The sequence below is a fragment of the Caretta caretta genome, chromosome 1, assembly GCF_965140235.1.
Source record: "Caretta caretta isolate rCarCar2 chromosome 1, rCarCar1.hap1, whole genome shotgun sequence".
Lineage (NCBI taxonomy): Eukaryota > Metazoa > Chordata > Testudines > Cheloniidae > Caretta > Caretta caretta.
Window position 1 is genome coordinate 240,058,860 of NC_134206.1, and position 22,928 is coordinate 240,081,787.

At 43.3% G+C, this 22,928-nt stretch overlaps 1 protein-coding gene across 6 annotated transcripts in view; it reads right to left on the reverse strand.

Annotated features, from left to right (window-relative positions):
- The window catches only part of PTPRO (protein tyrosine phosphatase receptor type O), a 209,965-nt gene that overhangs the window by 42,748 nt on the left and 144,289 nt on the right, over nt 1–22,928 (reverse strand). For all 6 annotated transcript variants that reach the window (XM_075122144.1, XM_075122133.1, XM_075122135.1 and 3 more), the window contains 4 exons: nt 20,558–20,669; nt 12,309–12,460; nt 10,373–10,493; nt 2,251–2,390 (listed from right to left, as the gene is read on the reverse strand). In XM_075122144.1, coding sequence (XP_074978245.1) covers nt 2,251–2,390; nt 10,373–10,493; nt 12,309–12,460; nt 20,558–20,669 — 525 coding nt within the window. The remainder of the gene's footprint in view (nt 1–2,250; nt 2,391–10,372; nt 10,494–12,308; nt 12,461–20,557; nt 20,670–22,928) is intronic.

Genomic DNA, 22,928 nt, shown 5'->3' on the forward strand with positions numbered 1-22,928 from the left:
CACAATTTGGAGGCCAGGATTAGAATTTAAAAGACCTTGACAAATTGGAGAATTGGTCTGAATTCTACAAGATGAAATTCAATAAAGACAAATGTAAAGTACTTTACTTAAGAAGGAAAAATCAAATGCACAGCTACAAAATGGGGAACAACTGACTAAGTAGAAGTACTGCTGAAAAGGATCTGGGGGTTATTGTGGATCACAAATTGAATATGAGTCAACAATGTGATGAAGCTGTAAAAAAGGCTAATATCATTCAAACACTAGTCAGGGATGGTCTAGGTTTACTTGGACATGCCTCAGTGCAGGGGGCTGGACTTGATGACTTCTCAAAATCCCTTCCAGCCAGGGCCGGCTCTAGGCACCAGCAAAACAAGCAGGTGCTTGGGGCGGCACATTTCTAGGGGTGGCATTCTGGAAATGTGCCCCCGCCACCCCAGCTCACATCCACTCTGCCTCCGCCTGCTCCCCTGAGCGCGCCGCCTCCGTTCTGCTTCTCCCCCCTCCCTCCCAGACTTGCCGCGCGCGAAACAGCTGTTTTGCGCAGCAAGCCTGGGAGGGAGGGAGGAGAAGCTGAGCGGCGGCGCGCTCGGGGGAGGCAGCGGTGGTGGAGCGGAGGTGAGCTGGGGCAGGGAGCGGTTCCTCTACTCCCCCCCCGTTACTTCCTGCACTCCCCCCCACCCTCGCTCACCTCCACTCCGCCTGCTCCCCTGAACGCACTGCCTCTCCCTCGCCTGAGAGGAAGGGGGGAGAAGCAGAGCGGTGGCGTGTTCAGGGGAGCAGGTGGAGCGGAGGTGAGCTAGGGTGGGCTGTTGTGTGTGTGGGGTAGCCGCAGGAAGTAATGGGGGGGGGAAATGCAGCATGCCCGGGGGAGGAGGCAGGGCCGGGGATTTAGGAGCCTAACTTTTTTTTTAAAAATAATGGCCATGGTCTTTACTCTGCCTTCTTTGTTCTCTCCATTTATCTAACACTGACTATTTCTCCTTGCGCCCATTGATATGAGAACCATTGCACCTCCTGCCAGCTGGAACAGTCTTTCCTTGTCTCAAAGTCATCAGCTCTCTTTTATCTACATCTCAGCCTATCTTTTCTCCTTTACATCGATCTCAGAATTACTCTGCCTCTGTTACTGGAATTATGAGTCGATGTTTTTAAGTTACTCACCATGGAAATTTTTGGATCCAAATCTGGGTGTGAACTATCCCAAAGTTAGGATGTTTGTACATGGCTTTTCAGTTCCAGCCCACCTCCAATATCAGGATACCGTTCCAATGGAAAACCCTACATAAAATCATGGGACTTACCCTACACAGTGCTATAGTGTGTGTCTAGAATAGCATAAAAGGTGTGGGGGTTTTTAAATGACATCCTATGGTGCTCAAGTAGGATAACTGTGATCCAAAACAGGTGCTCCAGCTGTCTCAGGAGGAGTAGAAAGTAAGTTTCACGTGCTGCACAGGCTCTATCACCATGCATTCACGTTGCCTTGATCTCTGTTTCCCTCTGAGTTAATATGAGACTAGGTGCTCAAACATCATGATGATGGGGGCCACATCAGTATCTATTTAGGTAGAGAGAAAAGGGGGCATGTTGATGGAGCTGAGCGGGTGGGCCTTGGAGGAAACGGCCCTGTGAGGAACAAAATAGATGAGGAGTAGCCATCTTTTCCAAGAAATTCTTACTGTACGAGGGAGGACCCTACGCAGCTCATAGTACTGCAGGAAACAGGCCTGAAGAATGAATGAAGACCACAACAGAAACATGGGACACCACATTCAGGGCTATATATCCCTCTCAGCTAGCTATGTTGCTGTGTATTCCTCACTCTTCATCTTTATCCCTCCTACCTCCCACCCCCTAGGTGAAGATGGCTTTGTGGAGCTCATTGGAGCTGCTTCGCCCTTTGGCCAATGAATACGGTCCCCAGCTTGTTCTCCAACACACAGGAAACCTGCTCAGCCAGTTAAAATCCCTAGTTTCATGTGTGTAGTTAGCAAGACAGAAGGAGGATTTAAATATGTCAGTATTTCAAGGGCTTTATTCTCCACTGCCTTGCACCTTCTGTGAATGAGTGTGAAGTGGATGTAAGATGCTACCATGTTCCAATTTATATTGTTTTACAGCCATTCTGCACAGGAGTACATGACTACACACCATGAAAAGCAGCAGAGTGCCAGGCCCTAAGGACATGTTGTCAATATCAGGGTCCAAAATGGACGAGGTGAGGTAGAGAAAGAGGCAGCCACATACCTGCAACTTTGTTTCTTGACCAGAGCCAGCCTGCTGGCAGAAGACTTCAAAGAAATCAGCCACTCCTTCCTCCACCCATAGCAGAGTCACTGAAGTCTGGGTCTTGTTCACAGCAAACAATGATTTTGGAGGAGCGGGTTCTGGATGAGAGAGAGAGAGAATCTCCTTTCACTAAGCTTATCTTCTGGTCTTTGGAAAATCAATAGGGGGAAACCAACACACAGAATCAGTGTAATGAATACTGCCCTTCTTGAATTTTTTCTTTTCCTTCAGAGACGATCTGTGACATTAACACAGCGATTAAGCAACTGATGTAAAACAGGAAGATGGCTAAGCAACTTGGTTTTTCTTCTCTATTTAACAGTTCTCGGATTGGCTTGCTGGATAATCACTTCTCTTCCCCATTCAGACAGTGTCTGGGGAAATGTTCTATTAATAGACACATTTGCATAAGTTCTTGGAGGAAAAAAAAGGTTGCCCAACTGTTAGGAAAAAAAATATTGTGCGGGTCAGTTAGAACTACAAATCTTGACTGCTGTCATTCTGTGTAGAACATTCAGAGACACTGGATTTGGGTGTGTTTTAGATGGGTGCAGAAAATGCTCTCTTTCTCTACTCGATTCCAGAAAGCAGCCGTTCTCCTCAAACTTCTTTGGCCTGGCTCACCATCCCCCAAAACCTGTCCTATAATCCACTACATCCCACACTCCCTTGCAGCTGCAAAGAACTGTGAGTTGGCTTCATGATGAGAAACCAGGGCCTTGTTGTTGTTGCTGCCGCCGCCTGGTTGTAAGGTGTGCTTGCTGAGGGGATGATGGGTCCTGGGTAGAAATAGTGGTAGGAGGGTTGATGGTCTAATGGGGTGGAAAGCTAACTGCAGGGTTGGGGGGCTCCTGGTGTGATATAGGGGTGTTGGTTCTGGTGAGGAGCTCAAGTGCAGAGACTGGCTACTGAATTTTGGTATTTCTTCCCCCCCAAACCTACCATCCTTGGATCTTAGTTCTTGGCATAGCTTTCAGACGTCTGTACAACTGTCTCTCTAGGTAACCTGATGGACTGCTTTCCCTGCCCTGCAGCTCAGTGCTGCACAGGCAGCAAGGAGGAGAGGGGGAAATGAGAGCTGCCCTGGGAATGGGCGGGGTGGAAAGGGACAAAGCAGGGTGGGAAAGATGCAGTATCAGTAAATGGAAGGAGTAGAAGGAATAAGCTGTTCCTTCTCTCTCCTGCCTAGACTCCTCCTGGGCTTAAGGGCTCTGGGATTTTTCTTAATGTTTTTTCCCTCCTCTGATTGGGGAGGCACAACCCAATGGGTGTTCTTTATCACCCCACTTCCAGGTGGCTATGGAATTCTGCCGAAAAAGGAGTGTCATTGCAGGTATGTTAAGAACAGAAGCACTGACTTTGTGACACACGATGAGTCTTGCACTTCTCTCCCCCACAATGAGACAATAAAGAGGAGTACCACAAACTCTGTGTCTCAGGCGCATGTGCGTGCATTTTATAACTGTAATCGGTATTGGGGGGGCCAAACCTCTGCAGTGAAAATGAGAGAATAAGTAGGGATAGATCTGAACCTAGATCTGAAGCACCCTGAACACTGTGGGAGGCTGGAGAGGATGGAGTTCAAAGTCTGATTCCTGAGCCTGTTTTCTATAACAAGTTAAATCAAAAACTTGAATCCATGACACCCTTACATTTTGGGAGTTAGAAATCTGGATCTGAATTTTCTTGTTCAAGCCTCTCTCTAAATATTAGTCATGGCCCTTAAACTGATTATCTTAAAACAGAGCTGGGCCTGAGCCCTTAAATTTTGGAACTTGACCCAGTTTGGGGAAGTTTGGATTCTCGGGACTAGTTTCTCTGTTGCTCTCCAGCCTGTGTCATCATTTTTACCAGTGCAAAATGCTATCAAAATCAGAATGGCCATGAGATTTGCACACACTTTGCACTGGTATAAATGACGAAACAGAAAAGTGCAGGGCAACAAAGAATCTAGTCTCAGGTTTTGGGTCAATTTCACGGCAGAGATAGAGCATAGAAACATAGATCTGGATCCACGTTCAAACTTCTCCAAAGTTCAGGAGGCACAGGGTGGTTTGAATGTTTCCAGTCAGGCCCTTCTTCTATCTTTATTTCAGAGATGGTCTTGGCAATTGTCATCAATAAATGATAAAAACCTGACCTCTAGTGGATACAGATACAATGTCAGCTTTAAGGTGGAATATTGAAAGAAAAAGAGTGTAGCAGTTTAGAAGCCTTTCTTAGCATAAAGAAAAGGAGTACTTGTGGCACCTTAGAGACTAACCAATTTATTTGAGCATAAGCTTTCGTGAGCTACAGCTCACTTCATCGGATGTAGCTCACGAAAGCTCATGCTCAAATAAATTGGTTAGTCTCTAAGGTGCCCCAAGTCCTCCTTTTCTTTTTGCAAATACAGACTAACACGGCTGTTACTCTGAAACCTTTCTTAGCATAGTTGTCCAAATGTTGATACACTTTTCCCAAAGAGTATTTAAAACCCAGGGCATAATCCTGTTCTCAGTCATACTAGTTTTACATAAGCAGTATTACCAACCCCAAGTTTTCAAAAATAATGAAAAACATATATTTGGCATTCCTTTTATTTGCTCTCTGATGTTGCCAAGTTTAGCGTTCACATTTTCAAACTTTTCTCTGCAGCCATAAGGGCTAGAAACTTACTTTTTTTAAAAACTGAAGCTGGGATTGTCAGGCAATAGCCTGATTGCAGGCGCTTGAGGCTTTAAGAAACACACTAACCATTGTGAGGGTTGGCAAGACTGCCACTGGTGGAACTCCATTAACCTCAGAAGAGTTACTCTCCATTTGCCCCAGTGTAAGTGAGCTTAGAGTCAGGTCCCTAGTTTTTATGCCTATTAAGTCTTCTTTACCCGGCAGTCTGGAGAGATAAGTATAATAGAATTACACACCTTCCACCAGGGGATCTCAGAGGGCTCACAGATAATTTCTTACAACTCTTCTGTGAGGTCAGGGAGTATTATCTTCATTTAATAGATGGGGAACTGACAATTAAAGGTACAGAGTTAAAGGTTAGATCCTCCACTGATTTTAAATGGGTGCAGCTCCATTTATTTCAATGGACATTTACCCATTTACACACCAGCTGAGAATCTGGCTTCATGTTTTCCAGAGCTTGGGGAGGCACACACAGCAGCAACGTTCTGAAAGTTTCAGTGGGTGGCCCTCCAGTGGAGGCCTGGGCACCCGGGCAGTGTGAGCGTCCAACACACAGAGTAGATTTTCAAAGCACAGAAATGTCCCACATTCTGCTTTGGAAAAACAACCATCTAACAATGAGTGCTCAAAACCAGAGAGTTAGTGATCTGCAGAGCACCCACAGGAGACCCTCTGAAAAATCCTCTGCATGTGACCTGCCTAAGATCTTTAAACTGGGGGCCTAATTCTCCCCTGCCTTGTATAATCCCTTCTAGCAAAGTGAGAGTCAAAACATTACCATTTTGAGCTAGCAGTGCCTTATGTTCACTTTACACAAGTGTATATGACCTCATATAGTGCAAAACCAATGAGGAGTCCTTTTGTTAGTCTCTAAGGTACCACAAGGGCTCTTTGTTGTTTTTGCTGATACAGACTAACATGGCTACCACTCCGAAACCTGTCACATACAGTGCAACACAGTAGAGAATTAGGGCTTCAACATATAAATCAGTGCCCATACACTCGCTGAGGTTCAGGTTGGTTTGGTTAGAAACACTAAAGGGAATCTGGGTACATTAATTAGAGATGGACCAAAACCAAATCCACATTGTACAGCTGGTCCCTATCTCTGTGATAAGCAGCTCATGTGCAGAGTTCAGGAGAACCGCATGGTCCGTAGTGAATGCTGGGTTTGCTCCAGCTCAGCTCCCCGTCTCTTTGCTGAGAGGAAGGGTTTTAAAAGTGGCTGTTTGCGAAGCAAGATGGGGAGAAGGTCTTTAGGATGGAGAGGATTCACAGTCAGTTGTTAGAAAGGACTGGGGAGTGGTTCTGTTTACTTTCTGATTATGCTGTTTTACTTTTTAATTATAGGCAAGAACCCTTGAGAAAAAGACCTGGCTGAATGAAGTTTTTTTTTCTTTTCCTTTTTATTTGTTCCAGCTTGCAGGGTCAAACCAAACCAAAATCTAATCACCCTTCAAAGATGGGGAAATTCATGTGTCTATCCATCTGTACTGTTTCGGTGTTGGAGGGAAGTGAGCCCCTATCTACAGTGGGCTGTATTCACTGGTATGGCTCAGCTGCTTTGCACTGCTCCCAAAATACTAGGGTCCAGATTTTTAAAGGTATTTTTGGCACTCAAAGCTTATTGATTTCAATGGGAATTAGGCACCCAAATACCTTTAAAAATCTGGCCGTAAATATCTATAAACCCAATGCCGCCAGACAGATGCTCCAAGTCTATGGTTTGCTTTGTGTTGCTTTGACAGGGCAAGAGCAGACAAAGTGGTATCAGTGACTCTTGCCCAGACTGCATGTTGAGGTGCAACGTGATTTGGGGTCATTCGGGATAAGGAGGTGATATAAACATGGAAGTTGTTTTGTGCTGGGAGTGAATGCGTGCGTGTGTCCGTGTGCATGCGCACACTTTCAGTTTTAGTGCCCCTGGGAGCCAGGGCATAATAATATTTTGGACTTTAATGCACTCCTGGGTACCAAAGTGCAGTACAGACATTAATGAATTAGGCCTCACTACACCCCTGTGAAGTAAAGTATGTAATATTCCCAGGTACACATAAAGAACCTAAATCTCTGTGTTTCAGATACAAATTACCAAAAGAAGCTTTTAATTTTGAGCACCTCCTATGTGTTGAGTGTCTACTTTTAAACTCTTAGGGTATGTCCACACTACAATAAAAGACTCGCAGCATGGCCACAGCTGGCCTGCAGCTGACTGTGGGACTATAAAACAGCGGTGAAGATGTTCAGGCTCAGGCTGGAGCCTGGCCTCTGAGCACCTGTGAGGGGGATGGATCTCTGAGCCCAGGCTCCAGTCTGAACCCAAATGTCTACACACTGCAGTTTTAGCTGTGCAAGTCCAAGTCGCTGACCTGGGTTCTGCGACCCGGTGCCATGGTTTTTTTTTATAGCACTATAGACATAACCTTTGGGCCAATTTTCAGGGATGCTGAGCAGGTCCCATAGACTTCATTTGGAGTTATGGGGGCTCAGCTCCTCTGACGATCAAGATCTAGGGCTGAAAACCTCGTTCCACTGAAGTCTGTAGGAACTTTACCATTGAGTTTGATGGCGCAAGGATTTCACCCTAGCTGTCTAAAATTTGGCACCCCAAAGGTGAGGCACCCAAAATTAAAGGCTATTTTTTAAAAATGACCCACTCAAGGTGTCTCAGACATTTTGGAGATGAGTCTGATCTTCTGAGAAGCAGTCCCGTGCTTTAGGCACAAAATTACCTCTTCATCCCCTAGCACAGATAAAGAATAGCCTATATTAAATTGAGACAACTTCACACCTGGACATCATCTGAAATAAATCCTTCCTATCCCCAAGCAAATGGATTAATTTTTCTGCAAATGGAAAGTTCCCAGGATGAAGCATGGAAGAATATGATACCACATTTGGCAGTAGTTCATCACAGCTGCCCAATGCTGAGTCATCTACCCGGGGTGAAAGTAAGTCTAGGGACTTACTGGTATGGGGCTGGGCTGGGGCCGGCTCTGGCCCCCGGAAGGGGCGGGGCCTCAGGCGGACAGGGCAGGGCTGGGGGAGGTCAGAGCCAGCCCCTGCCCACCCTGTACCAACAAGTGCCTCCTTCCCCCTCCCCAGGGAAACAGCGGCAGCCGGGGCCTCTGGCAGCGGTTTAAAGGGCCCAGGGCAGTAGCGACGGCCGAGCCCTGAGCCCTTTAAATCGTCCCCAGAGCCCCGCCACCACTTCCCCAGGGCTCCGGCAGCAGGGCTCCGGGGACAGGGCTCCCGCCGCCACTACTGCCCCGGGCCCTTTAAATCAACCCCGGAGCCTGCCGGAGACCTGGGGAAGTGGCGGCGGGGCTCTGGGGAGGATTTAAAGCGCCCAGGGCTCGACCGCCGCTACCGCCCTGGGCCCTTTACATTGCCACCCGAGCCCCACCGCCACTACCCCAGGGCTCCGGGGACAGGGCTCCCGCCGCCACTACCGCCCCGGGCCCTTTAAATCAACTCCGGAGCCTGCCGGAGACCTGGGGAAGTGGCGGCGGGGCTCTGGGGAGGATTTAAAGCGCCCAGGGCTCGACCGCCGCTACCGCCCTGGGCCCTTTACATTGCCACCCGAGCCCCACCGCCACTACCCCAGGGCTCCGGCAGCGGGGCTCTGGCAGCAATTTAAAGGGCCGGGGGCTCCAGCCGCTGCTGGGAGCCACAGGCCCCTTAAATTGCGCCTGAGGAAGCCGATCCACCCCGGTATGGCGCACTGGCTTTTGCCAGTATGCCATACCGGGGTGAACTGGCTTATTTTCACCTCTGCATCTACCACTTAGAACAGATTCACAGGATTTCTAATCCCAGATCTCTCTGCTCCCTCAAAAACACCAAGGAGAGACTGTAGGGCTGACTTTTGCCAAGGTAAACCACCTTTACTATTCTTTGGGCAAAATTAAAATGTTAAAGGCATGAAATAAAGAGTGGTGGAGTCTAGAAGTGATTTATCTAAACTGTATTTGTTGTGTTTTCTCTTAAATATCAAACAGAAGAACTAGGGCAGAACACCCAAATTCTTCCATATTAACCAGCCCATATAGAATATTTCCCGCTCCATAAGCAAGCCAGAAATAACAGCCCTTTTTGTCAAAGAATGGTTACAGGGACATGCAATATGAATAATACATTCCATTTTCTGAATCATGTGAATGATGATGCTACTTGAAGGAATCAAACATTTCCAAATAGCATTCAGAAAACACCTGGCTATTGATATTCAGGAGCCAGATTAACACCCAAACACACATTTTTGTGGAAATGCCTGTGGGATAGGACTGGTGTGGGGAAGGAAAACTCCACAGAATGAAATATTCCATCTAGTGGTAGAGGCCTGGGGGAATCACAGATTGTGGAGGCTGCACTGCCTCCCAACATCAATGCATTTCAGGGATTTATGTGGAAGGGAGCTTCCTTCTGCAAAAACAGTTGTTCTCATGCCTCCCATCCAACCAAACAGGATTGTTATTGCCATTGACGAGGTCCGTCTCTGGCTGCTCCTCATACTTTATGTCATAGAGAGCTCCATTTTGCACAGATCCCTGGGAGATAATCCAGTCTCAAGTTACCAAAAGTATCTCCCTCACCTTCACAGTGGACTTTGTGCCAACACCAGTAATTAGACAAACCCCAAGATTTCACAAGCTACAGTTCAAGGCACTTCTGTGACTCAAAGTTTCCAGAGCAACAGCAGAGTAGCAATATTAGAAGATGTAGAGATAGCCTCCATTACCTTATCCTTGCCCTACTCCTCAAGACATCAGAGGATGAAATGTCCTGGTAAGTCCCTCCAGCCAAGACACATTCTACTTGACGTGTGTGTTACAGACACACAGGTAAATGAGGGAAGATTTCACTTCAGTGGATTTATTGCTGTTGTAAAAATTACAGTGTGGCTCTTCAATTGAGAAAATATTTGTAATTTTTTTTTTGGAGGGTGGGTGGGAGGGGGACTTGGAATCAGTCCAAGCCAGAGTTCAGATCCAGAAGGGAACTTTTCAAATGTTTGAAGGGTTCTGGTTTGGACCAACAGAGGTCAGCTGCAAAGCTTGGGTTCTTATTCTAAAGTCTGGGTGTGTTTGGACCAATCGTAGGGAAACAATTATGGGACAATAGTGCTCTCATGTTATTCTGGATAGGCTCTACTTACTGCCTCTTAGGGCGAGATACTGTCTCCCCTACATACCTTGAGTAGAACCTTGTTTGGAGAGTAGACCCACTGAAGCGAATGGGACTACTCTCAGCATAAGGTACCAGTCAAAGTGAGTATATTATAACCCTTATTAAATAAAAAGAGCGAGTGCCTATATTTTTGAGCTGAGGAAGGTACTGAATCTGCCCTAATAGCCAAAAGAGGGAAACTACATACAATTAACCAGGCAAACAAACACATTCTCACCCAGTTTCACAATCTGTGGTGTGGAGGTGTTGCTGCCTCTCTCAGTACAAGCAGTTACTGAAAGGTTGTAGATGTCTCCCGGAGGCAGGCTCAGAACTGCAGTCATCACATTCCGTGTCACCTACAATGATCATTGGTACCAAGTATTAAATATTATCCAAACAAGAGAGCCTGTTTGAAGAAATAAATCAAGCACTTAATGCACTCTGGACAAAATTCGAATCATCAGCGTAAATCACTTCTGCATACTCTGCACTCGTTATATGTTCTAATTCCCAATGACATTGATGGATGCAAGACACAAGTTCAATAGAATGTCACAGTGCAGAGAGAAGTAAATTTTACAGTATATTTCCGATTGGTTGAAACAAACATAGCTAGTGAAAGATTTTTTAAAAAACAACTCTGAGGGGACTTTTTAAATCTGGATTTTGCAAGTTACATCAAACTTTTGAATAACTCTGACCAAACCACAAATCAGAGCACCCTGGAACTTTCGGTATTTGAAAATCAGTTTGGAATCTCTAGGAATAATATAAAAGTTAGGGATGGGTGAGCCTGTACAGATATAACCCAAGATCCTGCCTCTAGATTTGCAAGGGAGGATCCTTGCACCCATATGGAACCTTGCTGACTTCACAGAGACTCCGCATAGGTCTACCTGCACAGAGTGGATTGCAGGCTCAGGCCATAGGAAGAACTGACTTGAACCATGCCCAGAATTCAAATTGAACCTGGAACTGAATGTGCTTTGAGGTTCAAAAAGAGTTTGAATAACTTTTGCTCCATTATTTTTAATGTCCATGCACCTCTCCCATTTCCCAGTTGCCACTGAAACAGGAATCAGAGTTGGTGAAATGCCATAAGAAAGGTTGTTCCCATCACATTTCTACCCCAGCTACAAGCAATGCACATCAGAAACCTCATGATAGTACCCATCCTCAACCAATTGTGTAATTATAACCACCTGAAAAAATAATGTGCAAATTATATTGCCTGCAACTAAAAAGGAAACACAGGCATGTTTTTGGGTTAAGTCACTAGTAACTAAAAATTGAAGGAACGTAGGGTCAAAAATCGTATAATTCGTTTATTTTTTAAAGAAATATTATTTGTTTTACTGATAGTACTTTATATTAGTAAAACTATGGTTGCATTTTTAAATTCTCACTTAATTTTACCACATTTGTGCTATTTGTTTCCTTTGTACACATTAAAATGAGCCTGCTTGGTTTAGCTCTCTATTTGCAAGTGTGGATCATACAAGGTGCTAGCCAGCCACAATTCCCAATTCATTTTATGGAGATAGTGGGTGCTCAGCACCTCAACATTTCAGACACCTAATGGTAGTTTCACTTACTAATTCTCATGATCGACCTCAATGCTTCTGGTCTGGGGTAGCAAGAACTTAACCCAGGGTCCTACCCAAGTTCAAACCCAGTCTCCACCACCACCACCACCCTCCACACACAAACACCTCTGACTTGGGTTTGGAAGTGCTGTAAGCCTAGGCTAGCTGATCCAGCTGGGGTATGCCTCAGAGCTGGTTTAACTCAGGCTGGAACCTGCCCACTTTGCAGTAAGGATGCAGGCTAAAATCAGTCATGTGTGGATAGTCGTCCAATGCCCTTCCCACAATTCCCCTAGAAGAACAGACAAGTTCTCCTGAAATTGATACAACTGACGGGAAACCCATTCTTTCTTTAAAAAACCAAGAAGGACTATATTTTAAAAAGTCTTAAATGGGTTGTAAGCCCTTATACTGACCCTCTGCAAAGGGGTACACTTAACCCACTAGGGTTTGCAGAAGCTCAATCGACCTGACCTTAGTTTGTAATATGAAGTTTATGTATTGAGCAGGACAACTTTTTTTTTTTTGAAACATTCGAAAGACCGAATGTGCAGTCACAAAGCTTTAAAAATCCTATTGACTTACGCTCTTTTTGATTTTTTTCTTGCCTTCAGCAATGACCATCCAGTGCAGCATCCTGGAATGAGACAGGTCAGTCCCATCATCTCCATACGTCCAACTGACATACAGCAGATTGTTGAAATATTCTACTGAGGTGATCTCTGGTGATACTGGGGCTGGGGAGAACAAGACAAAGATGTTAGAAACAAGATTTAACTTAATATATAATTAAGTCAAAAAATTAAGCTTGACTATTCACTGCCAAAGGGACTTTATTGGGAGAAAGAGCCTAACAAAAAAAATAGACATATATGAATGAGACTAGCACCTGTAATTGCTTGCAGGTACAGTTGGTTGGAAAACTGAAAAGTTTCCAAATAAGAAGTCTTAATTCAAAATCTCTCCATTGAAAAACGTTGGAAGTTGCAAACCAATTTGAAACACAAACTTCATTTCAACTCCACATTTTTAAATGAACCTAAAATTAAGTTTAAACTTAAAACGTTTCCACTTCTTCAAGAAAACTGAAATGAAACAGCTTTTTAAGCGAAAAATAAATGAAATTTTTCTTCGAGAATCTAGTTTTATACTTCAAGTCATTTCATTTCAGTTTCTGTAAACAAAAACAACCTTTTAAGTCAGAACAAAACAGTTCGGTTTGTTAAGAAACGTGGATTAAACCCAGAAATTTTTGCTTTGAAATTTCCGGTGGGAAAACTGATTTTTTTATTTAATCAAAATTGCCATCTGCCTGCGAAACATGCACTACTGTAGTTTTGAAAAAAACATTTTCAGCAGGACAACTTTCTGCACAAAAATGTTGACCAACTCTATCCCCAGAGTGAAATTCACCCCCATGCAAAAGGCCAGCGCAAAGCCTGTGCATCACTTAAGTCCTCAAAATAAACTTTAAGTAAAAATGAAGTGGAGCAGAGGTAGCGAGGTAAACTCCAATGATGCCCTAAAACCACAATTGAGCTCAGAGTGACTTAAATGGCATTGTGTGGGTACAACAGAGTAGCATATTATTCAGCATATATAGTATATTTTTTCGGAACTACATGATGAAAAAACTGAGTTTCTTTCACTTTGTAAAGCCATCCACACTTGTGGAAAGGGAGTTCAGAGTGAGTTTAACACACTACCATTCTGCTACAGTGCATTTTACACTCATTTCGTAAGGCTGTGGACAATCAGAACCTAGACTATTTTTTAAGTGGCCACAGGATGTCACTGTTGCTGTCACAAACATAGCTGAGAGCATAAATTTTATCTTGCATTTGAACTTTTGACTCTAAGAGCAGGACAAAGGTTTATGAAGTGGAAATTTAGGATGGAAGCAAATACAATTTTAAGCAATTTTAATAGTATTTATTATAGCACTGCTTCTATCAAGTCCCTCTCAAAACCCCCTTCTTCCATGATGCCCACAACAAATTAATTTACAGCACATTTTAAAAAAAAAATTATGATGTCCCCCCTACTCTGGATTGCCCAGTGCACCCTATTTTTATGTCTCTCTGTCTGAGTGCAAGCTTTCCTAGGGAGGAACTGTCTCTACTTGTGTAATGAGCAATCTGAGTGCATTATTGAAATGAAATAAAGGAATAATAATGGTAATAATTCTCTCTTATTTCTCTCTCAACGCGGACAAAATCCTTTGTTTCCTTTTTTGTGTGCACTCAAAATGTTTACAGATTTAGAATGATCAAGAAGAAAGATGTGTAAAAAAGAAACACACAAGAAAGAGAGGAAATGAAAACTACAAGCATCCATATGAAGGAACAAAAAACAACTTCCACATGAGAACAGACATGACTATACTCAAACACATGGTGGTCCAACCAGCTTAGACCTATACATGCTACCCTTTATCATGATATTTATTACTAACTAACTAACTTGCATCCGATGAACTGAGCTGTAGCCCACGAAAGCTTATGCTCAAATAAATTGGTTAGTCTCTAAGGTGCCACAAATACTCCTTTTCTTTTTGCGGATACAGACTAACACGGCTGCTACTCTGTAACTTCAAAGTGCGTTCTGTCCTCCATCTAGATAAACAGCTTTATATTTTAATATGACTGGTTTTGGTTGTATTTTTAAATCCAGCTGTTTACAAAAGGTGTCATTAAAACCTCATTAGTTCCCTACTTGGCCGTGTTTGTGGTGTCACAATGTCGCACACAGTAAATACAGCAGGATATCACAGTTGGTGAAGGTGCCTGGGGTCCTGAATGAGGGGGGTTATAAGTGGTGCATTTACTTATATACAGTCTTGAAGCCTTCCAACTCGCCCTCCCCAACAGAGGACTTCAATCCAGAAGTGGCTGGAAAGATCTATGTCACCTATTCACGTTGTTTTTTTTTTTTTACATTCCAGCTGCTGTAGATCACTTAAATGCCAATCCTGCAATGAGCTCCATACAGGCATTAATTTCAACTGGGGTCCACATAAATGCAGCACTGCCTGCATGGAGCCTGTTGCAGGATCTGGGCCCAACACCTGTGATTATCTTTGTGTTTTGGTATAAATGGTATGTTGACATTTCCAGACTACAAGGTTGAGCCTCTCAGCAATAAGAGAAGCACACAAGTTGGTTGTAATAGCAGGAAGAGCAGAAAAGGTGAGGCTTTTTCTGTAGAACATCAGGCTCAAACTGTACAGAGCAAGTAATATTATTAATATGGATACAGGAAAGGCAAAAGTGTTCAATAAATATTTCTGTTCTTTGTTTGGAAAGAAGCAGGATAATGTATTCATATCACATGAGGGGGATGAAGTGCTTTCTAGTTCATTTGTAACTAATGAGGATGTTAAACTGCATTGACTAGCAGCAGACCCAAGAGTCCTTGCACCCAAGAGTACTAAAAAGAGTTGGCTGAGAAGATCTATGGCCCACTGATGTGAATTTTTAATAAATCTTGGAATACCAAGGAAATTCCAGAAGAGTGCTAATGTTGTGCCGATATTCAAAAAGGGCAAGCAGGATGACTGGGTAATTACAGACCTGTTAGCCTGACATCAATCCTGGGCAAAATAATGGAAAAGATAACACAGGATTCAAATTAATTAAGAATTAAAGGATAGGAATATAATTAATGTCAGTCAACATGGTTTTATGGAAAATAGGTCTTGTCGAACAAACCTGATTTCGATTTTTGTATGAGATTTCAGGTTTAGTTGATAAAGGTAACCGCATAGCTATAACAGACAGACTTTTGTAAAACATTTAACTTTTGTACCACGTGACATTCTGATTAAAAATTAGCAATATACAGTATCAATAAATCACACATTAAATGGATTGACTGACATCTCAAAATGTAGCTATCAATGGAGAATCGTCATTGAATGGGGGAGTTTCTAGTGGGGTTCTGCAGAGATAAGTACTAGGCCCAACCCCATTCAACATTTTCATCGATGGTTTGGAAGTAAATATACAATCACTGCTGACAAAATTTGCAGATGACACAAATACTGACAGAGCATTAAATAATGACGAAAAAGGGCAAACAGAGTGTTCTGGATTGCTTGGTAAACTGGGCCCACTCAAACAAAATGAAGTTTAATATAGCCAAATGCAAAGTTATACATCTAGGAGCATGGATGTAGGCCATACCTACCCTTGTACATACCTACGGAACAGGGCATCCTGGAAAGCTATAGCTCTGAAATGGATCTAGGGGGTCCGTGGTGGACAAACAACTCAAGATGTGTTCCCAGTGTCATGCTGTGACAAAAAGGACTCATGCAATTCTTGAATGTATACATAGGGGAGTAGAAGGTAGGGAATGATTTTACCTCTGCATATGGCATTGGTGAGACTGATGTTGGAATATTGATTCTGGAATACATTTAAAAAGGACGTTGAAAAATTGAAGAGGGAGTGTACAGAAAAGAGCCACAAAAACAATGTGAGGACTGGAGAAAATGCCTTAAGTAAGAGACTTAAAGAGCTTGAGCTGTTTAGCTTATCAAAAAGAAGACCGAGTGGTGATTTGGTTACATTGTACAAGGGAGAAAATAGCAGGTACTAAAGAGCTCTTTAATCTAGTGGAGAAAGACATAACAAGAACCAATGGCTGGAAGCTAAATGCAGACAAATTGAAATGAGAGATAAGGCACGCATTTTTAACAGTGAGGGTTAAACAAACTGGAACAAACTATCAAGGGAAGTGGTGGATTCTCCATTTCTTGAAGTCTTCAGATCAAGACTGGGTGCCTTTCTGGAGGATATGCTTTAGCCTAACACAAGTTATTGGGCTCAATACAGGGGTAACTTGGTGAAACGTAATGGCCTGTGGTTATACAGAAGATCAGACAAGATGATCTAATGACTCCTTCTGGCCTTAAATGCTCTGAATCTATGAACTCTATGAAAATTCTTGATTTTGAAAAGCATCTAACTCAAGGGAGAGAGTATGCAAGAGGTCTATTCATTTGTTTCAGATTGTGTCCATGTCTACTAGATAAAAACTTGATCCATTTCTCCACTGAAGGCACTGGCAGGTTTTCCTTGTCATCAGTGACAGCTGGACATGGCCCTATGGCAGATGAAAATTTGTAGTAACCCTTCCATGGCTCAGTTTTGTTGCATCTTCTGAAAACACCATATTGAAGAGTCCGGGCCCCACTGGGGCACTTGCACTTTAAAATGCTGTCCTTGAAGCACAGAATAAAGGTGCGGAGAGACATATTTCTTCTCTCGTGCTTGGCTGAGTATATTATGTAGCAACCAACTGGTTAAAAAGTGACTTCATTACACTGACACAGAAAATGGATGAGAAACGTTACCAAAGAGTATTCACAGGACTCTGGCAGTCACTATTAATTTTACAAGTCATATGCCAAAAAAATCCTTGACAATAGAGCTCATAGAAGTAAGAGCAGATGTTGCAGGATGGGATTTTGCCATTGACTTCAGTGCAGCCAGGATTCAGTGATTATTTTTCTCCAACAGCTAAATCAGGCCTATCTATATTAAATCCCCTACAAGCGGTGCTCACTGAGCTGCTGCTGCAGCACCATCTCCACAACTCTCCCACCTAATCTCCAGACCAAGCAGAAGTGCCTGAACAGTCCAGTGTCTCCACTGGAGGGAGTGAATGGAAAATAGGTGGGCTGATTTTAATGACAAATTGTTACTGCTCTTAGCCCACCTAGGAGAAAATGGGTTCTATTCTATCTTGTGCAGGATCAGAATTATTCACTGCTTTCCCATCAGTTACACATGTGCACTTGCTCTACACAATGGCACTCTCCAGTATGTGCAGAGGACGTCATTTTGCTCTACAAAATGGCATCCTCCATGTGGGGTGACCTCATGTGCACTGTATGTGTGAGGTCAACCCAGATGGAGAATGCCATTTTGTAGAGCAAAATGGGGTCTTCCATGTGGCATGACCTTGCAAAAGCTCCAGAACACAGAGTTCTGGTGCATTCTAGCTCCACTACACCACTGCACAGGAATCCCAAAGTGCTTGTCCCTTCAATGTCCTCTCTCAGACTGATCCAATCAGTACTGTGTTCCTGGTGCTATTTATTTATTGTTACATTGCTTTCAGAGTATTTTACACTACTCTCCAAATGTTAAATTCTCACTGAAGAATGCATTGCGGATTTCAAAATGTCACACGACTGCACACTGCAGAAGTTGTTTGGGAAAGCCAGAGGTTTGGGTGTTGAGGTAGGGATCATTTGGGGCTTTTGGCATCCAGGAAGCTGCGGGAAATGGGATTTGTTTTCAGTATCCAGTAGGCAGTGGAGATTTTTTTATCATGGGGAGAAAATGCATATTTTCCTTCCCTTCTCATTGTGTGAAAAGTTGATTTTGATGTGGTTTTAAATTTTGGAGGGGGAAAAAGGGCATTTCCTCATTTCCCACCACCACATCACTTGACAGTAGCTAGATAATTAGAGCTGGTCAGAAATTTATTTTCTCTTTCTGAAAAAAATGTTGCCGATTTTTCCTCCCCCTTCAACATTTTCTAAAGGAAATATTTTGTTGGTTTCTGACAAACACCCAAAAGGAAAGCAGACATTTTCCATGAAAATTTTTGGTGTGTCAAAAATCCAATTTCCCCAGTTTTCAATTGGCCCTATGGATGGCCCGCTGCTCCCCACCTTCAATATCTGCCATTGCATCCAAAAATGACAAATGAACACATTAGCTTGATTTTTCTGCTAAATTGAACTGAAAGGTGTTAACAGTGGAGTATCAAACCATATTATTTCACTTCTGATCCTTTTAGTAGAAACATCAATCTAACGTGCTTGTTGTTGTTGGAGACAGTAGCAGGTACTGGCTCAGGGTATTGCAAGTCCCCGAAAGAAATTCAGTTTTGCTTCTGCCATAATATAATTTTTAATGCAGAGGAACATTATCTTATTAATTATTATTTGTATTGTGGTAGCGTGCTGAGGCCCCAACACATATCAGGGCCCCATCATGCTTTACCATGTACACACAAATAGTAAAATATGTTCCTTGCACTGAAAGGCTCACAATCTAAATAGACAAGACAGAATAAGGGTGGCAGCAGAAAAGAGAGGCACTGAGGGGTCCCGTGATTTGTCACACTACAGGTCAGTGGCAGGGGCATGAACAGAACCCAGGTCAATTGACTCCTTAGTTATTAGGCTAAAGATTTGTCAGAGCACTGGTCCATCCATTTCAATATTTTGGAAGCAAGATATTGGAACAGATGGACCAATGGACCATCCACTCCCATATCCTGCTTCCAAAAGTAGTCATTAACTGAAGCTCTGGGGACGGCAGCCTCCTTCTCCTTTAATGCATCTTTGATCCACCTGGCCAGTTATGTATTGCTGCACAGGTGGTCTGCAAACACTGTCTGAGCTTGTATAATTATTATTAAGCATCCTAAAATTACACAACCCTTTTTTGAAATCCATCCACAGTATTTTATTGGCTTTTTTTAATCTGGAACAACTTTTTAAACCTATTTCTGGGGGGGGAGGTACATAGTGTTCCCAAAGGCAATATATGTTTACTTCCATCTTCAACCCTGAAAGTGTTACCGATATGGGGATCGCCTTGTCAATAGGAGTTTATGGTGCTCAGCCTCTCCAGGAGTTGCTCACCATCTTACAAAATTGAACCCCAAGAATCTGAGTGGGGAGTGAAGGGGCATCAACCTCACTCAATGACCCACTGGGAGATAATGAAGCCAGCTGAAGACCTGGCTGTATGTGATTTGCCCAAGGTCACAGAGGTAGCCCCTCAAGTGTCAGTCCGGTGCCTTGACCCCAAGACTATCCTCCCCCCGACCCATCCCCTTGCAATGAACAGAGGTAACACTTACCAGCAAAGACCAACGGGGAGTGTGAAAAAATTGTAGCACAAAACATGGCCAGCCTCATTTTGCACTAAAATAAACAGCCCTACAGCATGTTAACTATTTATGCTGCAATAAATGTCAGAACAATTTAATGTGTGTGAACTGTGGGGTGTAGACTTAGATACCGTGAAGGGGAAAGAGATGGGGAGAAAAAAGAAGGACTTGGAACGGTAAAAATATAGGGAAAAATATACTTTGTTTAGTTTTAGGTCCCATAGTAACTGAAATACATAAAATTTACAAAAGCTCCCTTAGCTGCTCTATAATAATATAGCTCCCAGCCGAAGTATAATCCAGAATTAGAACAATCCTTTGTCTTGGCTGAATAGGCAAGTTGTGTGGGCCTCTGACATGTTTCCTGACTAAACTAAACTTAGGCAGAGGCCTGCTCTAGCCTGGAAACCCATAGGCTGAACAAAGCCTTTCAAGGGTGGAGCACATCTTTCAAGGTTGGGCAGGCTTATGTCTAAGCAAGGCTTCCAAGCTAATGTCAGTCAAAGGCTAAATCTTCCAAAGCCAGAGCAGGCCCCTGTCAACCCAAGCTCCTAGAATAGACGGAATCTTTCAAAGCTGAGTCTTTATAACTCCTGACCCCTGCCCTCTCTTAACTCCAGCCAATCAGCAATCACTCATCACAAGAGAGCTACACAAATTCAGTAATAAAGTGGGCAAAACTAATGGTGCATGAAGGTGCAACTCCTTGGGCAGGTCAGCAATGAAATGATGTCTGTAATGAATCAAAACTACCTTCACATTTTTCCCTACCGGGCTTTACAATTAAATTCTAAAAAGCCCCTGCACAAATATTTACAGGTGAACACCATCATAATCTTTCTAGATATGTTTCCTCAGCACTCACATTTCCCCTTGCACTCCCTCCATCAACCACTTGCCATGCTGCTGCTTACCTGTTATGAAGCTGATGGTAGAACTGTCACAGCAGCTCAATTCTGGATCTCCCCAAGTCACCATGGTAACCCGAAAGTTGTAATACCAAGCGGGCAGTAGATTGGCTATTTTCTGACAAGAGACAGCAAATGGCAAGTCACTCTTCAGTAGAGATTTTGTCAATGTAAAACATGACTGCCACTTGCTATAGAATAGATTTACTACTGCCACAATGGGTACAATGTTGCTGACTTGAGTGGAACAGTGCCCACGTAAATCTGTGGTTAATTGATCCCATTTTGAACTTTTAGATTTGTAAACTATTTTCAAAGAGAGAGAAAAAAGTAGGGCTAAATTCTGGTAGATACTTGGAAAGCAGTTTAACTCTTCACCTCTTTTTTCTCCCAGAAAGGAGTGCAATGATACATTTAAAAAGCTACAATAGCACAGACCCATATCCTGTTGCAAGACAGCTGCCATTCGTACATACCATTCCCAGGGATCATTTGCACCCTGATCTTGTATTCGCCCTAAGGATGTGTGGCTTTACTCCAGCGAGTACACCATTGAGCACAAGGAAGCTATTTGCCTGAGTAAAGATATTCATATATGTAAGTGTTTGCAGGATCAAGGCTTTAATTTGTGCAATGGGCAACGCACAGAGACCATTTCCTAGCCATGGAAACCATATTGTGTACAAACAAACATGTGGGAGCAGGGATTTGCTCATGTCCCAACAATCTCATTGATTTCTAGAGCTGGTCCAAAGTTTTGTGATGGAAGTTTCCTGTCAGAAAATGCTGATTAGGCAAAATCAAGGTGTTCCACGGGAACATGTGGATTTCAATGAAATTTCATTTTAAAAAAGCAGAACTTCTTGTTTTGATTTGTTGTTTCAAATTTCATAATATAAATATTCTCTGTTTTTCTGTCATACTCTAGACAAAGGGGGAATTCAACCCAGAACATTTTTAACTACATTTTCAAAAAATCATTTTTTATCAAAGCCAAGTCAATATGTTTTTTTCAGGGGTTGTTAGTGTTGCCCCAGAGCACATGATTCTGCAATATCATAGAGGCCAGAATGGTAATGGTTATAGGGAAACTTCAGGGGCAGTCTTAGAATGGTGCATTGTGGGGCATTTCTAGTGAACCCACAAAATCCAAAGACTTAAAAGTCTGAAAATAATGTAATAAAGTTAGTTAAGCCATAGTGCCATGCAGCCCAGTCAGAGATGGGAGTCAGCAATCACTAATTTACTATTTAACTTTGAAGTTCATCTTTAAGAAACTTTCACTTTCATTTCCACAGTACAGTGACAGCTAGGCTTGGCAGAATTCAATTTTTATTTTCTTATAATGTTGACAGACAATATCAATGTTTATTTCTACGCATTTTTTAGAATTTTAACTATTTAAATTTTCACAGTTGTGGGAAATGACACAGGGAGTCAGACAGTTATTGAATGACAGCAGACGTGACGATTTAAAAAGTTAAAGCTTTAAAACACACAAATTGTCAACATCTCACGTCAAAATATACATCCTTATGTAAGCAGTGTCAGGATGAGCTCCACCCTGACATCTGGTGGTGAGGTGTGGCAAGTTGTGGAAAACAATTTCAGGGGCCGATCTCATTTGCATAGGCACACCCACCCCGCCTAGAATGAGGCCATAGCTGCCCAAATGGTCACTTTGGCTGCTGTGGGATCCCCAGTGTCTCTGTTATTGGGGCAGGAAGAATAAATTGTTATTACCCTGATTATGGGAACTGTGCTGGGAACTGTACTTGGCCTTTTGTTATGATGGAGGGACTCACCATCAACTGAGTAGCACTCGCTAGGCAAGGGTCATGGGTTCCAAAACTCTGTGAATTGAGAGAGGTTGGGGACAAGTATTAATACTTGGTGGCATGGGCCCCTTGGTGAGGGCCTTACATGCTAATTGCACTTCCTCCTCTCTCCACTGTGGAATATCAGAGCTAATTTTGATTTCATTAGGCGTCTAGTTACAGGCTGCTGAGCTCACTTTGGGCTAATGGTGCACCAGCACTGCGGCTCCCCTACTACAAGCTGAATTCACCAAAGAGCTGAACTGACTAAGAGCTGAAGTCACTGAGCATTGTGTTAAGTAGTGGGGGAGCCTGAAGATATAGCGTGGAGAAGTTTGCGGGATGGCTGGAGTGCCTTGTGGACAGGCTGGTGGAGCAGTTCATAGGACGGCGGGAGCTGCTAGTGGGACGCGGAGCAGTTCGTGGGACGGCAGGAGCTGCTTGTGGGCCGCAGAGCAGAGCGGTTTGTGGGGCGGCTGGTGGAGTGGAGTGTAGTGGAGCGGCGCAAAGTCCTATGGAGCTGTGGGGCGGTCAGCTTCAGATCATGTAAGGTGCCTTTT